Source organism: Triturus cristatus, chromosome 4_2 (assembly GCF_964204655.1).
Source record: "Triturus cristatus chromosome 4_2, aTriCri1.1, whole genome shotgun sequence".
Classification (NCBI taxonomy): domain Eukaryota; kingdom Metazoa; phylum Chordata; class Amphibia; order Caudata; family Salamandridae; genus Triturus; species Triturus cristatus.
The window spans coordinates 11,516,639-11,530,692 of record NC_140586.1 but is presented as its reverse complement, the minus strand read 5'-3'; the positions used below and the strand labels follow the sequence as shown (position 1 = coordinate 11,530,692).

At 42.7% G+C, this 14,054-nt stretch overlaps 1 protein-coding gene across 2 annotated transcripts in view; it reads right to left on the bottom strand.

Annotated features, from left to right (window-relative positions):
• COL2A1 (collagen type II alpha 1 chain) overlaps positions 1–14,054 on the bottom strand; it is a 112,951-nt gene that overhangs the window by 48,686 nt on the left and 50,211 nt on the right. For both annotated transcript variants that reach the window (XM_085600236.1, XM_085600237.1), the window contains 7 exons: positions 12,243–12,341; positions 10,747–10,791; positions 10,374–10,472; positions 8,706–8,759; positions 6,516–6,623; positions 6,113–6,166; positions 2,266–2,364 (listed from right to left, as the gene is read on the bottom strand). In XM_085600236.1, the coding sequence (XP_085456362.1) occupies positions 2,266–2,364; positions 6,113–6,166; positions 6,516–6,623; positions 8,706–8,759; positions 10,374–10,472; positions 10,747–10,791; positions 12,243–12,341 (558 nt within the window). The remainder of the gene's footprint in view (positions 1–2,265; positions 2,365–6,112; positions 6,167–6,515; positions 6,624–8,705; positions 8,760–10,373; positions 10,473–10,746; positions 10,792–12,242; positions 12,342–14,054) is intronic.

Below are 14,054 nucleotides of genomic sequence, written 5' to 3'. Positions count from 1 at the left end.
GCTCTACCGGTCTGTCTCCAGCTCTGAAGAATCTGCGACAAAAACATGACCTGTCTTGCAGCCAGCGAACTCTGAAAACCTTGGGAGGACTGCTGCCTTCGAAAAAGACACCAATCTCCCGTGGACAGTGGACTTATCCAGAAGAAATCTACTCCAAACTGGAACTGCAATTCCTGCCCACTCTGCACCCAACTCTCACTGCCCGAGTTGGAATGGATCACCTGTGCAGTGAAGTCTTCCCAGCGATTCTGACCTCAAGTCTAGCATTGTCTGACCTCTCCTGATCTCTATGGCAGAGCCTGCTGTGTGAATCCAGGGACTCCCCCTGACCGTGTCTAGTTCTGGTAATAAGACTCCGATGTCGCAAGGCACCTCTGCACCCGAAGACCCTGGGCCTAGGTAAGCTGAACCGACAATGATCCTACAACCCCCTACATCTCAACTTACCTCTGCTGTCACCAGTCTCCCTCTTGAAACCTCTGGTGCAACGCCTTCGGCCTGTTTCCTAGCAACAGACTCCCCATTGAAGAGAATTGGGAGCCTGATGCTGAATTTGCATCCTCCACCAAGCCGCCCCTGAGCGGATGGTGGTGTAGGTTTGGTGTTGCTTTGTGCCCCCCCTGTGCTTGATCTAACCCCCCAAAGCTTGGCTCTTGCAACTGATTTACTTACCTGCAAGCAGTGTAGCTTCGAGCACTCCCAGTCGCCATTAAAACGCATTCGGCCGAACTTCGATTTTGACATCTGCACCCGGCCGCCCCTGTGCCGCTGGTGGTTCAGTTTTGGTACTCACCTGACCATTGCCTCTTACTGACCTTTGGTCCCAAAGCCTGGAACTGTAAAGCGTGATACTTACCTGTTTAACCACACACTTGTTTTCCCCATAGGATAACAATGAACTGTTCAGAAATTATTTTGTGTCAACTTTTGAAAGTGAAAAGTATTTTTATTTAAAAATTAACTTACCTTATTGCGAATATCTTGGTCATAAAATAAGGCACAAACAAAGCTTCTTTTTCTAAAATTGGTGTGGATCTCCTTTTTGAGTTGTGTGTCCATTTTTGCTCAATGTTTTGCAATAAATGTCTTACACTCCTCTGTGTTGGGCCTTATGCTGCTCATCCACACTACCACTAACAGAGCACTTTGGAATTTTCATTAAGCCCTGTACACTTCTAGGGATCCCCTGAACTCTGTGCCTGGTATAACCACCTAGTGGCATACTATATATAGAGCCAGCTTCCTACAACCCTGGCTATTTGCTGTTGCAAAAACATGTATGTGCTAAAAGGGAGGGCTGTGTAAAAAGGTTCTCTATACAAAGAACACCTACATACTTCATTGAACTGCTTTCAAGAAGTGAGGTGCAATAAGCAGGGCTGGACGGGGAACCAAAACCGGCCCTGGCAAAGAACTCGGCCTGCCCCAGGGGGGAGAGAGGTGCAGGGGGTGCGCTAGTGGAAACCTTTGTGCCTCTTTTGTTGCTGGGGACCAGTATTGCAGCTATGCTGCAAAACCGGCCTACAGTAACAAAAACGTCCCCCCCAGGGGTCTAAAACCAGCCCCCACCCAGGCGGCCCACTGGGTAAATGCCCAGTGCCCGCTAGGGCCAATACGGCCCTAGCAATAAGTAAAGAGAGCGAGAGATAAAGTGTGTGAACGTGTGAGAGAGAGAGAGAGGAGAGAGTGAGTGAGGGGGGAGGTTTTTAGAGCGAGAGAGAATGAGAGGGTAGAGTTTGAGTCAACTTACAATAGTGTTCTGTGTTGTTACGGGGATACAATCATATGCTGCTTAGCCATACACACACTGATTTGACAGTTTGCAGCTACTACAGTATGGCAGCACACAACCGATATCCCTCTCACACCCTCTCAGACCTCACAGTTCATTCAAATCAGTGGCAGTATACAGAAGTCCTAGAGTGAGAATTAGGCCTGGTGAGGAAGGAAAAAGGCCCAAAGTTGATGATAGATCTGTGTGACAGATGTAAGATTGAACTTGCCGATGATTAATAATGCTGGTCCCAACGGTTTCTTATGAGACCTCATCTGCAGTTCATGCTCAAAATTGAGTTGGATCCAGCAACTTAAGTAATGGTGATTTGCATTTTGTTCAATGTTGCACTTCTCTGTACAGTTCAAGCTACATTCACTCATACATTACTGTGTATACTCCTGGAACAGCCATCTTTTGAACAATAGTAATTACAGTTGGGAACCTTATGAAGATTGCTAGTTACACAGCAAATGATTTGTGAAACTTACTCTTGCACCGGGAAGTCCAGGTTCTCCGGGACGGCCTGGGTCACCATTCGCTCCCTTAGGGCCTCCAAGGCCGGCCACGCCGCGCTCACCAGGGGCACCCTAATCAAAGAAAAGGAAGATGCACAGTTGTAATCTACTGCTCTACTAAACAGGCATTGGTAAATGCAATAGGTTGCGCCTATTTGATTAATAATATTTTCTTTGTAAGTTTTAGCTTGGTGAGCAGTTGTGCAATATAAGTTACTGAAATTCCAAAACATTGTTAAGCCAGCCAATATATTGTGCAGTGACTGGTGGTAATATAATGCAGAGATACACAAGGGGTGTGCCACCCTGCCTATTGCCTGTGGCACCTGGGCACTGCCTGCAGCTTTAGCTTCCCCTCTGATGAGTCCATCCAAGAAGTTTACATTCAGACCCATACAGGGAGTGCTGTGCCACCCTGCCTACAGTCTGTGGCATCTGGACGCTACCTACAGCATTAGCTTACCCAGTGCTGGGTCCACCCCAGAAGTTTACATACAGAGACACAAAGGGTGTTCTGTGCCACCCTGCTTACAGCCTGTGGCATCTGGGTGATGCCTGCAGCATCAGCTTTCCCAGTGCCGGGTCCACCCAAGAAGTTTACATTCAGAGCCACTAGGTGTGCACCACCCTGCCTACGGTCCGGTGGCATCAGGGCGCTGCATGCAGCATTAGCTTACCCAGTGCCCGGTCCACCCAAGAAGTTTACATACAGAGACACGAAGGGTGTGCTGTGCCACCCTGCTTACAGCCTGTGGCATCTGGATGCTGCATGAAGCATCAGCTTACCCAGTGCCGGGTCCACCCAAGAAGTTTACATTCAGAGCCACTAGGTGTGCACCACCCTGCCTACGGTCCTGTGGTATCTGGGCGCTGCCTGCAGCATTAGCTTACCAACTGTTGGGCCCACCCAAAGACGTTTACTTGTGTGAAGAGTTAACTGTGCCACATGGACGACAACACTGGCAAAGATATAGAATCATACTTGGGTAATGAGGGTGGGTTTGAACTGCTGGCAAGAACCCTTTAACGGAACCTACTAAACTCATGTCAATGCACCACTAAACTCTTCTTTAAGAAACAAGCATTGGCAAAGGTAATAGGTCTAGCGTTGGCCCCCAGCCATATTCCTTTGTTAATGCTTGATTTGTCATGGTTTTTGCAAACTTTTATACACTGACAACCCAAGTAAATACAATCATGGGGGGGTCATGTCTGTGCTCAAAGAAGGACTAAAGCTGACTGTTGATGAGTGTTGTCATTGCCTAGAAGCTAGACACGTGGTATTTATGCGCTACATGACTGTAGTAATTATAAATTGTATTATATATTAGTCCTTACTTTTATGAAACTGTCCACCCTGTCATCCACTGGGCCTTGTCCACAGTATTTAAAACCACTGTTATATAAATATATCAGGCGATCTATATAGTGCATAAGGCCCGGGTGTCCAACCACTTAGTGCACAGAGAAGGATGGCAGTGCTTTAAATGGGCCAGTATTCACAGGTACTGAGTACCGGCACTTCATACTTTTATCACTCTGAGTACTAGCATTTCTCTACTACCGAGGAGCGTACCGGTAATCATGAAAGGGTAGGCACATAGGCTGCTAGTGGTGGTAGCCTGTCTCTTTGGCAGCCAAAGCACTTCTGTAGCGCTGAGTCCCCTCTGAACTAGTCAGCGTTGGCTCATTTGCATGATATCCGGGTGTTCACTGTCATGCTGTGTTGCAGAGTATGGAGACAGCCCGGTGACAGTGCAATGAAGAAAGCCATGGGAGGTAAGGAGGCTAAAATGGCTTTAATCCCACCTGATTCTTTGGAGTGAGTGTCTGCTTATGTTTCTCTGGTTATCTGTTTGTCTGTGCGTGTTTTGTGTGAGAGAAAAGAGAGAGAAATATTATAACACAAAGAAATGTTAAAATATCACTGTATTTGGCTTTCATTTTGCATAACGAATTAACCAGTTTTGGTTATAGAAACGAATTTCTCATGTGTTTTGGTATGTGCTGCAACTAGTATGGAAGTCAGAGAGCATCGGCATGTCTTGCCTTTACACCTGCCCCTAGCCCCACCCACTCGCCACATGTACCTGCACTATTTTTCCCCATTTAAAGCACTGAAGGATGGTCATAGGTAAACCTTGACAAGCAGGATAGGTGCCTTTCTAAGCACATGAGCTGCTTCTGCTCAATTAAGGATATTGTAAAAACTGCATATTTATCACTATTACATTTATGGTCTGCATTCGCATGGTGAACCAACTGAAGTAAGTAATGAATACAAGTCCCAGAGTGCACAAGAGCCCTACGTGAAAGCCCATGACTGCCATGGGGAGTCATAGATGACAAAGAGTTAAAAAAGATGCTGTTATACAATGCTTGGCTGAAGTCCTGGGGTTATTCTAGTCCCTGTTTGAGGGTACACCACACCCTATGTAACACCTTTAGTATGTCCAGACTCGAGTGCCTGGAGCCAAGTACAGTGGGCCGATTCTCAGCCTGTGAAGTTAACTCTAGCCGCTGTGCCTCTAAAACACCCAAAACGATGCTGTGATCAGTATGCCGTATTATTCCTCTCAAATAGCAAACTATTGCAATGGCAAATGTAGTTTGTAGTCCTGGGTGCGAATGTCAGCAGATTCTGGCTGTGCCTGCACACACAAACAACATTTAAAATTGCCTTCGACAGTCATTCTTTTTTCATTTCGCAGAGAAGACATTTGCAAAAATCCAAACAGAAGTGCTGCTTTTAACGCCCTAAGCTAGTTGGAGCCTGTGCAAATCTAGGGTCTAATATTTTCAGCGCCAATATAAAACGCAAGGTCTGTTCATAATGAAGAATGGATAAATACTCATCTGGGTAGTGAAATGTAAGTGAAATGAGCAAGGTTGATGATTTTGTCTTTCTTTTTATGTTTCATTGCCATGGAGACAAGCAGTGTTTACAGTGCTGCTCATGCCTGAGCATACTTTTGGCTAAAGCTTGAATTTTTGCAAAAGGTCCGGAAATATAATGCGTTCATTGAGCTATCACCCTATGCTCTGCTTTACTTAGACATCAGGGGGCAGATTTACAAGCCCCTTGCGTGACTTTTGCACTGCATTTGAGTCACTTTTTTGACGCAACAGCGGCGCAAACAATGCGTCACGTTGTAAAGCCCTGCGTCACATTATACCTGCGTCAGGTATAATGTATGCAGGGTGGGCGTTCCCACGCAGGAAGGCCTTGTAAAAGTGACTCAGTGAAATCTACAAGATTTCACTGCGCCACTTTTAGGACGCCTCCGTGTCAAAACCTTACGCCTGCTTCAAGCAGGCGTAAGTAGTGACGCAGTGTAGTGGGAATAGGCCTCAACACGCACTGCTGGAGTTGCGTCGTGCTTGCGACACGACTCCAGCAAATGCGTGACTTTTCCGCCAACAGATGCGTCAGAATTTCTGACGCATCTGTCAATCTTTGCACCATAGTGCGCCGTATTGTAAATATGGCGCATCTATGGTGGCGCATGGGTTTCTAAGGGTGGCGCAGGGAAAGTGACGCATCTGTACAGATGCGTCACTTTCTTGTAAATCTGCCCCCAGTTGTTTAAATGTTGTTACAGAGTAATCAAAGGCCAAAGAAGAAACGAAAGTCTTCCTCAATATTTGAAATATTAAGCAGAGCATGACCTTAAAATGCTCTTAATTATCAAAAGACCTTGTTTTAATCCTACTGCACAGGAGAAAGGCTGAGTGATGTCTGCCTTGCTTTCAATGCTCATTGCGCTTTTAAAAGTCAGTTTAATATACTGACTGCAGTGCAGCTGTATTAGACACTCACCTTGGGTCCTGGAAGGCCATCTTGACCTGGAAAACCACGGTTACCGGGAGCTCCCTACAAAAAAGAAAAGATGCAGCCGACATTAAAACCAGTTGCAAAACAAAGAGAAACATCAAAGAAAAAAATAAGCTTTTTTCAACGTAACTAAAGAGGCACTTAAGTAAATACTTTCAGTGTTGTAGATTGTGTTATAGAGGTGAAATCGTAGTGTGCCTGATCAAATGGCGGTGGTAGCAGATTCTGCCCGCATGCTACGGATGCCCCTCTCAAGATTCATGACATCTGCAACACCCTGTCTCACTTTTAAGTTGTCCTGCATTAGTCTGTCTCTATTTCTATGCGTACACTTACAGTAATGGCGTTCATATGTGATCATGCTGTCACTGATGTTGCATTTACTCACTCTTTCACCATTGGGTCCAAGTGGCCCAGCTGCACCAGGTTCACCACGGGCACCTCTCTTGCCTTCCTCGCCAGCCGGTCCTGGGGCACCCTGAGGCCCTGAGGGTCCCTAAAAGCGAAAGCAGAAGTCATTGCTACACAGGCAGGAACATTTCTGACATCATCCTAACGCATGGAACATGCTACAAAATGTCCCTGATGTTCTTGGAATGTAATGTGACGATGATGCTTTCAAGTCATAGCCATCACATATTAAACAGTGAGGCTGAATGTGGCGATTTTATGACCACAGATTCACATTTGCTATACAAGGTCTCTGCCCAAATTAGCGTTAAATGGCCTCTGTCTTCGAGCCTTGATCCCGTCTAGATGTTTTATGTTCTAAACAAAACAAAAAAATTATGACTACATTATCTGAATGAATTCTCTTTTTTGCTGCACCTTTTTTTCTGCTACACATTTTTTACGTTGTATTTTGTAATGGTTTTAAGTAACCACAACAATAAAGAATTCATTCATTTATTCATTTATTCATACACTAGGCACGGACATGGTTTCAAGTAATTTCCATCACATATTGAACAGTGAGGCTGAATGTGGCGATTTTATGACCACAGATTCACATTCGCTATACAAGGTCTCTGCCCAAATTAGCGTTAAATGGCCCAATACACAGACTGCGTCCAGCATCTGAAAAGTATCTTATTCTATTATAGTTGTTCAAATGCTTTTGAAAATGTAATATCCAAATAATAAACGTAAGGCAGCTACTTGCACTGCAATACATGTGATGTAACAAGTCAGTGAGTATCCTTTGACCGGAACCAATGTTACCACCAAATTTCCTAGGGCCGCGTTAAAGTGGCATATATTTGCAAATTTCAGTGAGACAGATATTAATGCGATATTCAGCTTACACCTGGGACAATAACTGTATGATACAACAGTATTCCCCGATCTCCAGCTAAAGTAACATGTGCTCATACTGCCACCTAGTGGTGTATGCCTCTTTCGGCATGCTCACTTCGCTAAAACTGTCGGTATTTTGCTCATAGATACGCGTTTCATAACATCAGGGTATTTGATGAATCCTTGAAGGATTTTGTGTTTTTTAACAATGAACGTGTTATTTAGAGTGGGAGATTGGCTACTAAAATAATTCAAATATCGTTTTATTTTAATTAAGGCCGCTTTACAGGTCTTATAGACGCTTGAGTCCACACTGCTTCATTTATGACTCTCAGGAAAACACTTGAAAATCTTTTGAAAAAGCCAACATTTTGATTTAAAAAATGATGGAATCACTGCGGCATCTTCCGATCCAGGACAATACCTTTGACTAAGGGTGGTTGTGAAGTGTATGCCTTATCCTCTGTTTTCTAAAACTAGGGTTGCTGCACAGGCTGAGCATGGAAGTGGTAAGCCACAGCACGAAGGGTCATGTTTATTTTGATGTATGCGTTTTACTAGATCAGTCCTATTTTAAGCAGTGCAGGGTTATCAGAGCACTGCTACTCTTCAGGGTGGTCTGCGTGTGAATTTGAGCTGCAGAGTGGACTTCTCATCTCCCTTGGGAGCTTAATCAAACCATTTTTACTTACAAGGTCCCAAAGACGAGACCTATTGGCTATGCAAATGCCTGTTCCTCTTCGCTCCCACCGAGCCACAACCTTCTGTGGGAGTGAGGGTGAGCTGCCTTAGTCACAAGCAGAGGGGCCCACTCAGTATGACACCATCTGTCATTATGCGCCTCTCACACGAGGCAGTGGGCTGCACACACTTCTGGCAGGGTGCAGTGGGCGCCAGCGTAAGAAAGTGGTTGATGCCGCTCATGAATTCCCATGTGATTAGAAATAAGCTTCATTTTTACCAACACAAAGTGCCATGAGCAAATGTTTGAGGGACCTTTCTTGATATTCTTGTCTTTCGTGGCAACAATGGAGATTCTCACTGTTTTGGAGCAATATCCTTCAACGTCATTTTAGGAGGGTGACGGCTAAAGCACTGTTAGTTTCTTTTCAACTTCAAGGAAAGCAATGAATCATCAGAGTGTATTAAAGTGTGGCATCTCGTGTAATTCATTTGGTAATGCATAGTGAACGCTATTTGAACACTATTATGAGATAATGATAGTCTAACTCAATAAAAATTCATCACAGCGGTGTTATAGCTGTGGTAGACAGGTACTTACAATTTCCCCCTTAGGTCCTTGCTCGCCCTTGAATCCTGCAACACCTGGGTCACCCTGAAATGAAAATATATGAAAGAAAATGTATCACTTCGCAGACTTCTTACATTGACAATTGAAATAATGGTAGCATTCCGAGATTAAAATATGTTGTGTTCCTAGGAAATTCAGCTCAAAGTTACATCTGATGACTAAGAGATACTGAAAAGTTTCATCTGATGACTGAGAGATACTGAAAAGTTTCATCTGATGACTGAGAGATACTGAAACAATCACCCCCGCCCCCATTCTAAACTCTGCCTCCTCTATCTTACTGATTAGACCAATTGATCCATATTTGGAGTCGGCGTTGACGATGTTACTGGGCCTGGGGTCTGTTACAACGAGTAGAACCCAGCAGTACGTTCCTTGGTCTCTGTTTCTTTATGACTGTAATTACGATAGTTGCTACTTGCGTCTCCAGGAGGTTCAAGATTCTGCTACCTTATGTACACAACAGAATTGTTTGGCCCACTGCCACTCCTCTTTTAGTGTAGAACTTAGGTTAATATGTTCCAATAAATATTTTCAAAAATGAAGCTAAATGTATCCATCAAATAAATAACTTTCTATGGAAGAAAAGGTGTTGCCTTAATGCACGACATTGGGGTAATAGGGCATACTAAATTGTTGTCCTGCTGAAAGAGGAAAGGGGGAATGATATATGTTTCCTTTTCTATAGAGTTGATTAATATAGCATCTTGTATTGTTGTGATGTTCTTAAATTGGAAAATAAAACGTCTCCGTTGCCTAACATTAAAGCATACCTGTTTGTTATTCTATGTGTGTGCGTGTGGAACTAGGACATGCCGTCTGTATTCATAATGTGTGTTATTGGGGGAATAGGAGCTGTCTTGTGTTGTGATACTGTATTCCGTGATACTCGGGCTAGCGGCAGAAAGCGACATGTCTTGTGCTGACAAGTTGTATACTAGCTGGAAACTTTGACGGCATTTTTTATATTGTCCTGGTATGGCTGAGTGGGAGAATATAAAATGTCTTTTGACGCATTAATGCGAAATAAGCACCCCCTACGGAATGAGAAGTTGGCTCAGCCAATAAAATGTTCCAATTCTGGCACTATCTACTTGTATACCTGCTTTCTAAGTGCAGTGACACTGCGAAGTAGAAACATAAAGCAGGCTGGTACAGTGAACCTCTATGTGGTTGTATGCTAACATATAATATGACAGTTCATATGTGTGGCACTGCATGCATGTGGATCAATGTGGAACTACATGTGATGTTCTGCTATCATCCATGCATGCATGTGGGTCAATGTGGAACTACATGTGATGTTCTGCTATCATCCATGAATGCATGTGGGTCAATGTGGAACTACATGTGATGTTCTGCTGTCATCCAGTAGAGGATTGTGACAGGACTTGAATTATTTAGAATATCGTTGATTACCCGAATGTTGCGTTTTAGTTGAGACATATAGATTGACCCCGCTAATCGATTGTGTTTAATGGTGTTTGGAATGTGATCCAACGAACGTTTTTCCTATAACTCTCAAATAGTGACGTGTCCGAGAGCAGGTGCTGTTAACTGTGTCATGCTTACTCTGGATTTGAAAATGTGATAATTACCCAACTGAACTTTAGAGCAGGTTAGCTGTTTAAATCTTACCGTTTGGCCTTTGGGACCGAGAGGGCCAGTAGCGCCCTGAGGGCCAGGTGGACCACGTGGGCCAGGGAATCCAGGGGCGCCAGCAATACCAGGAGCACCCTAGCAGAGTGAAAAGAAGAAGAGGGCGGGTTATTTTTTAAGAAACATGCTTCTGGTCTGAGTCCTCAAGATAATATACCAACCAGTGTTCAGCCATCCACCAAATAGCCCTAGGCTTTGAGGTCACTTCATTCGTTCAGTTTATTTACACATTACAGTTAAAACCAGCCCCAAAATGTAATTATGTCTGCCCACCGATTTCCCACCTTATATTGATCTTTAGACATTAAACTAACTGATATAACGAGAAAAAACAGATTTATTTTATACTTACAGCTGAACCTTTTGCTCCAGGGATACCATCAGTTCCAGGATTTCCCTAAAACATACATGAATGCGAAAATGAATCACTCTTTCATGATGTAACGGAGTATGTAATAAAAAGAGTGAATAAAGCATGCACATTGTTCTTCATTATAGTTTTATCGTTGTGTTGAACACTGCAAAAGATGATAGCTAAGCCATGGTTCTAGAGACTTGACTCATAAAATGAGTCACAAAATGGTTGCTGAACTGAATCATTTCATATGGAGCTGTTCACCTCATTCCGAATTTCTTTACTGAATTAGAGATATTTGAAAGCAAATAATTAGAGCTAAATATGTATATTTTTGTTATTCTGAGTCGGTCGATTTTGTTAATTCCCTAATAAATAACTTGTCTGTTCAAATTCTACATTTAGTAGATGTTAGAGTGAAGTAAGGTTTATTTGAGAGTGGATGGAGAGACCCCCACAAAGCAGTCAATTAAATTTCTCTGCAATCATTATGTAATGTTCGGAGGAAACAGGTGGGCCACCGCGTTCTTATGTAGTCAAATAGCCCCGACATTCAAATAAAGCAATATGTTGGAAGAAACTTGAAAAAAAAAAAAAGGTTTTTTTTTGGTTAAAGTTGCAGCTCCACCTTTAAACTGGTTGTCTGCCACTTAACACCCTGCTTTAGAGTTACAAACCCAAATCAGGACTGTGTCTCAAAACCTTGTGTATGAGCCCTGGTGCTATGCTGCTGGTACTGGTTAGTACCACTTATTATACCTGGAACAGACGGCCATGCAACAGAGCAAGCCACTCTAGTTCATTTGCATTCTCCTTTGCTGGCTGTTTCCATGCTTTGGTGCAGAAGAAGCTGAAGGAATTTGGATTTTTACTTCCTAACATCTGGTATGATAACCCAGTCACTGTGCTGCAGATAGAGCAGAACACAATTTCTCAGTGTCTGGTGTAATAGTCCCCTACTGAGTTCTGCAGCCATTAAATAGGCCTGAATCCACCTTATATTTGCGCTTCTTTACCTAGCTGCATATATTACTTAGGTAGACAATGCCTCGCCGTTGTTTGCGACCCCAGTCAAAGTACTGCAGGCACTTGAGTATGACTTCTCAACACCTGACGTATGAGCCCTGTGCTGCAGTGCTGAACACAGTAAGCAAATCTGATCTCCCAATTATATGTGAGCCATGGTGCATGTTAAACATTTAGTAAGACTGATTCTATCCATGCTCTAAAAAAGAGCTAGGTCGCAGTGCTGCAGATCTGTTGACATTGAATAAGCCCTACACCCTCTGTGTCCTTATGAGAACTGTGCCGCAGAGCTGCAAACATTATGTAACCCTTCTTGGCTGATCTAGAGACTACCACTTGACAAATGCTGAAGATCATACACTAAAGGCTGCATTACATTAGTATATACCAACATTTATTAACGTCCTTTGCAGACCCATCCAGACGATCAGAAATGTATGTCATATTTGATAACAAAAAATACTTACAGAAGCCCCGGAAGGTCCGGGAGACCCCGGAGTTCCAGATTCGCCTCTTGAACCTTGGGGACCCTCAGGTCCACGTGCACCAGTTGGGCCAGCCTCACCCTAAATGGAAAATACAAAATACATTTCAAATAAATAATGCAATAGACCTGAACATTATATAATACGTACAGTTATAATAATAAAAAAAAGATGCATGGACAGACGTAGGTATACATGGTGTATTTCCTGGCATGGGAGTCTCATAATATACATCCCATGCATGCTTATGTTTTCAGAATGCATGCTGCTGTTCAGCCTTACAAACATAATCAATCAAATGATTGACATTGACATCTAACTACACATATGACATCTGTTAATATAAAAAACAGTATTGTAAATAATGTTGCAGCATGAAAGGTAGGAAACTACATGAAACATCCTTTTCAAGCCGAAGTGTTTGAAATACTATATTCACATAAAGAATCATCAAAGAAAGAACCTGACCATTTATCCTTGTTATGAAAGGGAGTATTGATCAAGGATGTGTGGATGTGATACCAACATGAGGCGTTGATCAGTTTAACCATAGACATATTTAAAAAGACTGAAAATCTTTATAAAAGGAGGTGCATTGCCGATACAATTGAAATACTTTATCTTCATTGCTCTATCATTGCTTTTGGATAGCCCAGTGCATGGAGCAGAAAGTGAAGAAATGTAACCATTTAAGATAGTTTCACTGGGTTACCACTAATATATCAAATATTTTGGATTTTAATTTTGATTGTGATCATGATCCGTGTCTACACCCAACTGTGCTTCATCTTCAGTATTGTAGCCTGGAAAACAAATGTTGCAGTAGCTTACCCTGCTTAATCCACTTTGTAGATAATAACTGATAAATCATTTTTCAAACTGATCAGAGAAAATCTTTCTTTATTAGTCAAGTTACAATTGGGTTTGTTTTTCTGAATTCTGTCCAAATGGCACCTCACAAGATCAAGAAAAAGATCAACTACATTATCATTAGACAAATGTGACTAAATTTAGATTTTGTTTTCAGTCCACTATCAAATAATATTGAATCCTCCTAAATGTCAAATATCTTGTACTCCAATCAAACAATATCTCTCTAAACTATGAATCATTTGAACACTTTAAATCATTACTAGAACTAGATGATATGTAAGGAGTCAATTCAACAGACAGAGGTTTCATAGGTACACTATCAAAGATTTGTTCAGCTTTACTTTTCTAGTAAATCTTAACTTTCTTTAAATCTAAACAAATATATTCTAGTTTTTACTAAGTGATAATGTGTAGTCGTTGCAAAGGATAAACAGTTATGGAGAACTCATCCTGGACACCAACCTCACTTAAAGGAACACATTGCTATGAAAACAAAAACTGCCTGGTACTAGCTCTTTCTACTAATGAAAGTGAAACTGTTCATCCAAGAAAAGAATTAAGAACTGGAATTCAGGCCCTTGAAGTCTTACATCTGGATGGTGGAAACCCTCCTCCATGGCCTCCAGAATCCGAACTGGCTGTCCTTAGTGGCATCCTATATGCCAGACTTCATCACCCCCATCCTGATGGAAATCTATTAGCTCTCCTTTATGGCCTGTACCATCTTCAAAACCAGCTGCATCCTTTACAAAGGCATCACAACAAGCACCACTGCATATCTGGCTAACAAGCTCATCTCCCTGGTGGCTCTCAGACAGCCCCAATCAGGACACTATCAGACCGCCCCAGCCAGGACACCATCACTTGAGGCAATGAGGTGTAAAAACATAAAACAAGGTCATTGACCTTCTCCATCTATAC